Source organism: Lactuca virosa, chromosome 5, assembly GCF_052849685.1.
Source record: "Lactuca virosa cultivar CGN04683 chromosome 5, Lactuca_virosa_CGN04683_v6, whole genome shotgun sequence".
Lineage (NCBI taxonomy): Eukaryota > Viridiplantae > Streptophyta > Magnoliopsida > Asterales > Asteraceae > Lactuca > Lactuca virosa.
In genome coordinates, this window is record NC_136430.1 from 293020588 (window position 1) to 293028696 (window position 8109).

General features: G+C 29.3%; 1 protein-coding gene across 1 annotated transcript; it reads right to left on the reverse strand.

Annotated features, from left to right (window-relative positions):
* Positions 1-1307: 1307 nt before the first annotated feature.
* LOC145112921 (uncharacterized) lies at positions 1308-1949 on the reverse strand. Its single transcript, XM_079049034.1, has one exon. The coding sequence runs from the start codon at positions 1947-1949 to the stop codon at positions 1308-1310; it is 642 nt and encodes a 213-aa protein (XP_078905160.1).
* Between the last annotated feature and the right edge of the window lie 6160 nt (positions 1950-8109).

Here is an 8109-nt window from a genome sequence, read left to right on the forward strand (position 1 = left end):
TACCACAATCAATCTCCAAATTCCAATCTGAAGTAGTAAAGTTATCTAGCTTCCTTATCTCGTCCGAAGTTTGTTTCATCAAATCTCATGTTTCTTTGTTTTCAAAATCTGACCTCTAAGATCTTCTTGCTTCATTTTACCTCTGATTTACATTAAAGAAACTTCATTGTTTCTCTGCTTAATATCATGTATATGAGAATGTTTTATCTCTTCGAAGTATCTTATGTCTTGGCTGCAATTGTTTTTCGAAATCTAGAAACCGAAGTTGTGTTTCAAAAATAAATGATAGTAGAATTTCTTTTGTTTTCTCCCCGTATTCTTGATATTAAATCATAAAAATTATTTAAAACGGTTAAATGTTTTATCATTTTAAATCTTAATAAAAACAGTGTGTTTTGGCACACATAATAAGACACGATTACTTTTCTCTATAACTAAAACGTCATGGTCTTTATTTTTAGCTAAAATGTCAAATCAATTTTGGTTTAAATCAATTAGGACATGTAATTAATTACTCATTATTAATGCAAGCCATTTTTGAGTTGAGTGTCATCATCGACTCTTCAACATGACCCAAAAATAAAATCCGTATAAATTGATTTTGAAATCAGTATTTCCCTCTTTACACTCTAATATCTCTCAACCCAAGAATTTTGGCAAAAAATTCTCTCTTATAAAACCCCTATAATTGTTGATATTATAATACAGTGAAAAAAAAATAAATAAATAAAATAAAAAACAACTTTGATTATCACTTTCCAAGAAATGCTAAAAATTAGCTAACGGTCTAAAATAGCCATTGATTTCAGTAAATGACATTGCAAAATCAGTAAATGGGCTTTGAAAAATTTAAGGTTTTTCTATAACTACCCCTCCTTTTCTAATCCCAGCCCTCTATTTTGATCTTTTGTCTTTTTTGTCTTTTTGTTGTTTTTTTTTTTTTTGTTTTTTTCCTATTTTGTTTTTTAGTTGTTTTTAATTTTTTTTAATTTATATTATTATTATTATTATTATTATTATTGTTATAAATTTCATATAAAATTTTAAAATTCGGACGACAGTTTTATTTGTTAATTCCTTTTTAATTTATATATTATTATTATTATTATTATTATTATAATTGTTATAAATTTCGCATAAAATTTTAAAATTCGGACGACATTATAAATTCAAACGGCTATATAAAATCAGTTTTTAAATATTTTTTTATATTTTAATATTTATATTATTACTGTTATTATTATAAACTTCAAACAACATTTTACAAATCGGACATTATAAATTCGAACGACTATATAAAATCGGAATTACAATTGTGTATTGCGTGGTGCATTATACGGATTGAAAACATTTAGTCGAGCACTATACAATGTTTCCCATGCAGCCGAATGTTCTGATCTGTATGTACGGAGAAGCCTGGACAAAACATCAGGCATTAGATATGCTCCTTGTAAATCAACCATTACATAATGGTTAGGGTGAATGTGGGCGATAACGACATATGTAGGGTTTGGTATGTCTTGCGGGCCATATCGATGTGGGAACCACGTTGAAGAACCTTGTTTGCTTAGATAAATAACGATAACACCGTATCTGTTAGCAATGAGTATAGCAGTGTCTGGCATAATCAACCAATACTCCGATACCGCAAAACCCGATCCAGAGTAATTCAACGAGTGACTTATGCGGTTTAAAAAATGAACATCATCATAAATCATAACATACTCTTGATAGTGTGATAATAACTCGTTGTATAGATCGTACCTAATTTGAAGCCAATCATGTTCACTACGACCAAGAGCAACTGCTATAGACCGAAATCCACAATTTCCATCTCCTTCGACATTTGTAATGTTCCTAACGTATGGATGAAATTGATGTGGAATTTCATTCATAAGTGGGATTGAAGTATAAGATGGTTGATCTTGGTTAAAGTATGAATTGGACATTGAATGTTCGCGAAACGAGTACGTGCTATGCCTCTCTACGAGTATCCATATTATCCTTCAACATTGAATGTTCCCGATTTAAGTCAAGGTCACTAGTATCCATATTATCTGTTCTATTCGTAGAAAAACTACGTCTACGAGTATTGGTAGGGGTGGGGTTTGGTATAGGTGGGGTGTTGTGGCCTACATTTTTGGACTTTTGTTTGCTCAATCGTGGACGTCCACGGGTATTTTTATGAACATCTGAATAAACAAATAATTTTTTAGCATTTTATTATACAAATTAATATATTAAAGAAAATAGTACATGGATCAACAACTGTAGTTGTTGATGGTGAAAATATGTCCCACAATTTTCTGACATAACTATGTTTCCGTTCATTTGACTGTTCAACGTAGCTTTCTTTTAATAATTCCACACCCTCTTTGAAACAAAAATTAATATCATCATTAACTTTGAAATTGATTAAATCAAGCTTACGCCAAAATTTATCAATAGACGATAATGGTATTGGTTGGTCCGCATATGAGTAAATTGTAATTTCGTGGGCACAAGGTAACCCACAACTACGACGCAATTGGCAACCACAATCGTCCTCAGTTATTTGATGTGCGTCAGGTCGGTCCAACTCTTGTCTAATTTTTTCCAATGCATGGTGTGAAACATTTCCACACAAACCTTTAAAATGGGGTATGTTGTATCGACGCATCAACTTAGTTCGGTTTGTTTCTAAAATATCTTTTATCGCAGTGTGTTGCGATTCCACTACCTTTTCTATTCGATAAAAAAATTTATCTAAGGTAGCATGTTGTGTCTGCAAGAATTTTTTCAACTTCGCGTGTTTGCTCTCAACTCTATTGTTGGTGTGGTTGTGAAAGTTTAAAACTTGGTTAATCCAAGCAGATACAAAATTTTCTTTGTATTTATCCAACCAGACTCGATTGAGATAATCGAGAACACCTAATTAAAAAGTAAATGGTTAGCTTATTATTATATATATTAATATATAAAATAAAATAGTACCTGCATGATTTGTCGCTTATTATTATATATATTATATATATTAATATATAAAACAAGTTAATATTACAGATTTTTTCACGAGATTATGTTCGATTTTTTCTAACATTAACTTCTTTTTACTAACTTAATCTAACTAAAATGGAAGTTTTACTACCATTAATGTATGTATAGATTTTTTTAATGTACGATTAGAAAAAATTAAAAATTATCTTATTTTAACCATGTACTTTTCATTAACGTAAAAAAAATCGTATTAAACATCGAAGTAAAAGTTTGATTATTATTATTATTATTATTATTATTATTATTAATAATAATAATAATAATATTATTATTATTATTAATAAAAGAAAAAACAACAAAAAAACAAAAGGGAAAAAAACAAAAAAAAAAAATGATGTCAAATCAAATGTAAAAGTTTGATTAGATTGATGTTAGAGGGGGTAAAATCAGCTAAGGGGTACTTATAGCACAACCCAAAATTTAACGCAAAAAAACTCAAAATGTGTGTGTATGTTTTTTTTTTTTTTTTGCTGCTTTTTTGAAGGTAAACTCTATATTTTTATATATGGCAACTATAATTTTTAAACTTTTTTTTTCTTACAGGTCATTTTGTTTTTATCAGACCATTCAGTGATTTGATAGATGTCATCTACACGAAATCAATGATTATTTTGGATATTTATTTTACTATTTCTTAGATGTGATAAATGAAATCAACCTATTTAGTATTTAAGCTTTTGTTCTATATTATATTAGTCATGTGGGAATTATAATATGAGTGATTGCATTCCTCGATCTATCTATTTCTCACTCTTATCCTACAACTTTTTTTTTTTAATTATATGATGGGAGTAATTGTAGAATAATGAATATAATAAAATATAAAACCAATATAAATGTTATATAAAAACTTTAAAGAGGATAAATATGAACCTTATAACTAGTGCTCTCAAATATGTATAAAAAATCAATACGTAATCAATCGAACCAAAATAATTACTATCTAATATATTTGGTTGTTAATATGATTGTTTGATAGTATTATACTAATTAACTAATTTCGGACACAATGACAATATAAAATATTAAATACCATGATATTATAATACTAATCAATTAATATATGGTGTTATGCATAAAAATTTCATTATTTTGGGAAAATTTTTGATAAAATCTTAAAAGTTTTTTTTTTAAATAAAATATTTTATTTAACATTTTGTCAAAATTAACGATTCTGTTATTTTAACAGCAAATGACAGATTATGTGATTTTCCCAAAATAATGAAAATTTTCTGTTAAAAAAAATATTTTAGAACTTTATTAAAAATTTTCTCAAAATAATGAGATTTTTCTACATAAAACTCATATAATATATATATATATATATATATATATATATATATATATATATATATATATATTCAGGTTCATTTTAGACCATACTAATTTTGTGAGACCGTGAGACGCAATCTAAAAATAATTTTAAAATGCAAAATAAAAGAAAAAATCCAAAAATTCTTTTTTTAATTATTATTTTCGTCACTTTTTTTTACCTAAACAAAATTTAAAAAAAAATTACCGTTTTTTTTTTTGAAAAATTCGTGAAATATTCTAATAGAGTATTACATTGTAAATATTATAATGTGATTTTTAGAATGTTAAAATATTCTACTAGATTTGTCAGATATGTAAAATAGTCTAATATTCTACTAGAATATGTAAATAAAACAATATTTTATTAATATTATTTTTATTTTTTTTTGGTGTTTTTTTAATTTTTTTTTGGAAAATATAAATGACAAAAATAATATTTGAAAAAAAAAATTCAAAAAATTTCAATTATTTTGCATTTTAAAAATATTTTTTTATCTACAAAATGAGTGGCTAGGATTGTATCTTACGCTCTCACAAAATCAGGCTGTCACATTAACCTAACCCTATATATATATATATATATATATATATATATATATATATATATATATATATATATATATATATATATATATATATAATTGTATATTTTAATTGACAATTGTATTTAATGATTATATGTTTAAGTGTAACACCTCATTTTCACCTTTCAGTAGGATTCAATATAAGTTGACGTTTGTAAAATTTGAAGTATAAATATATTACTTTATAGCCAAAATAATAGTCATAAACGTATAGAAAATGTCGATACGATTTTTGTAGATATATAAAACGCCTAAATCCGATTTCATATGAAGAAGTTATACTTCTTTGAAGTTTCACAATTAAACCGACATTACTCTGTGTATTGTAAAAAGTGATTTTTTGATAAATTGTTGTTTAGCCTAAGTGACCTAAACGAAAGTCGTAGTAATCGTTAAACCGAGAATGTGCATACAGAGAACGTCTAAATCTGACTTCTTGAGAAGAAGTTAATATTTTTCCAAGTTCCAGTGTGATAGTACGGACACAAAAATCGAATATCTACTCGGTCGATATTTAGCTGAAACAATCTAAACCAGAGTCGAAGATCTCATTACTAAGAGTCTGTCGATATAAAGATAGTCGAGAACGGATGTCGTATGAAAAAAATATGAATTTTAAACGAAGTTAGCAGTCAAAGCCTTCTAAAAATATAGTTTTAAAAATAAATTTAGAATTAGCCGGCCGAGTCTAAGTAAAAGTTGTAGATCTCGTTGATAGTTACGTGTGGATATAAAGAAAGTCGAAAACGGAGTTCATATAAAGAAAATATGATGTTTTGAAAAACAAAACTAAAAATGCACATGTACGCGCCGCGCCCCGACAAGAAGCAGGATGCACTCTGACGGGCCACCTGAAACTCGCCATGTGTCTCTGAGAGGAGCCACGTAACACCCTCTAGTACCACCCAATTGCGCGGCATTCCTGGTAGGTAAGCGCAACTGGCATCCCCGAAAATGGCTATAAATACCTTTCCAAGCCCCATTTGTTCCTCAGTCCTTTCCAAAGCCCTCCCTCTGATTTTCTGAGTTATAATATCGAAAATTCTTAATAGTTATGGTATTTTAACAAAGCCTGGAGGTCTTATAATCTCGAAAATTATTAATAGTTAGGGTTTTTTAACGAAGCCTGGAGGTCCCTGATTGCCCTGCATTAGTAGCTATTAGGTCGGAGTTCTGCCAGCGTAATTGCCCGATTTTCGCTAGAAACTCTCTATAAGTTAGAATACACTTACTACGGTAAAAGTATAATTTATGTATGTATGTATGTATGTATGTATATATATATATATATATATATATATATTCATAGTTGTTGTTATGGATATATAAATAAGATTTATCAGTAACTCCAGTTATAATATTAATTGATCTACTTATGGGAGAGGTGTCTAGAATGGTTACATTGGTTTGGTTGTTGGATTTCAGAAAGGCTATACGCTGAAATGGTCCTGCCTCCCAACTTTCCGGCTTGGTTGATCCTTATTTGGTAGAACTCTCAGTACACATTGGGATTTGTGAAAGATTCAGTTTTCATTACCAGATCATCATAGAGATTAATAAGTTACAATATTATAGGTTAATATTTTCTAGACATGTTACCCACCAGTTGGATTGCCAATAGGATCACCCAGGTAGCACTCAATCGTCTGAGTAATTTTCCAGGTGAGTTTTCTTACTATATTATGTACTCCAGTATATATCCTCTGTATGTTAGGATATAGTTACCATGTAGTATGTCACTAGGCTAGTTTTCTTAATTGTCGGTAGTATTGGATTATTGTTGTACAGTTTATATGTATTGAAATATTATGTGGGGAGTTGAGGGCGTACCAGCCTCATGTTGAAGGCCAATAGACTCGGGCGGATAAGCATATGCTAAAGGCCAAAGTGCGAACCAACTATATGATGTAGGCAAAAAGGGCGGACCAACTTCGTGCTGAAGGCCAAGGGCGGACCAGCTTTATATTAAAGGTCATTATATGTATGCATTGTATATGTATTGTGGTATATGGTGTTTTGGGGAAGTCACTAAGCCTAGCGCTTACTCAGTTGTTATAAATGTTTTTCGGGTACTTCGTGAGAAGGGCAATATTTGACTGTACACACGTGCATTCACCACATGTTTCCGCACATTGTAATTACACCCGGATATATATATATATATATATATATATATATATATATATATATATATATATATATATATATATATATATATATATATATATAAATGAAAAATTTTGGGTTGAAAATCGGGAAGTGACAAGTTGGTATCAGAGCACTGGTTTGAGCGAACTGGATGAACACTCATTTAAGTCCAGAGTCAAACTAAGGAATAAGGATCTAAGTGATTAATAAATCTTTTCATAAAAAGAATAATACAAAAAGGAAAGAATGTGTCGCGTACAGTCGGCCAAAGCTTATAAAGGAAAGTGATTCCCAAAATATTCATAATTGTTATGTTGACTGATATATGAAATGTTAGAAATGCATGTTAGTATGTAGGCTATGGATCTTTTTAGTAATTGCTAAATAGAATTGCCTGATAAATTAGATGCCTTATGCCTTGGGAATTGCTTGTTATTTGCTACTCAGAACCTATATTGATATTAATTTGTTATTTAACAAATACATTAGGTTGCATGCTCCCATAATTAAAGACTATTAGATTTCTCTATTTGGCACTATGCGCAGCTCTTGTCTGAATCTAACCGTTGTAGTGTCAGATATTTCAATCGACAGACTGTTTGATTTTAGCGACATGCAATTGTATTCGTCCGATAATTTGTTAATAATGATAGAAGTTCTTCCTTTAAGCTATTATCCAATCAAGAGAAGATAGAGAACGTTGGGAGGATTCATATCACCCCTAAACTGCACGACCTAATTTGTTAATAATGATAGAAGTTCTTCCTTTAACCATAATCGTCAAATCCATAAAATTCATTAAATTTTTAAACTTTTAAAACCAATCCACAAATCATCATAGTTTACAATATAGTTTTCAAAACATGTTTCATATCAGAGTTTTCCCAAAATCATAAATCAAAACACGAGGAGGTGCACGATCACGCCTTCAGCTTCCCGCGATCATCTGAGGTACCTGAAACATAACCCAAAACTGTAAGCCCAAAGCTTAGTGAGTTACCCCAAAATACCAACACACAAACAAATA

Bases quoted from the DNA above. Each gene is read 5' to 3' on its own strand.
- LOC145112921 (XM_079049034.1), bottom strand. From the start codon at position 1,949: ATGTCCAATTCATACTTTAACCAAGATCAACCATCTTATACTTCAATC.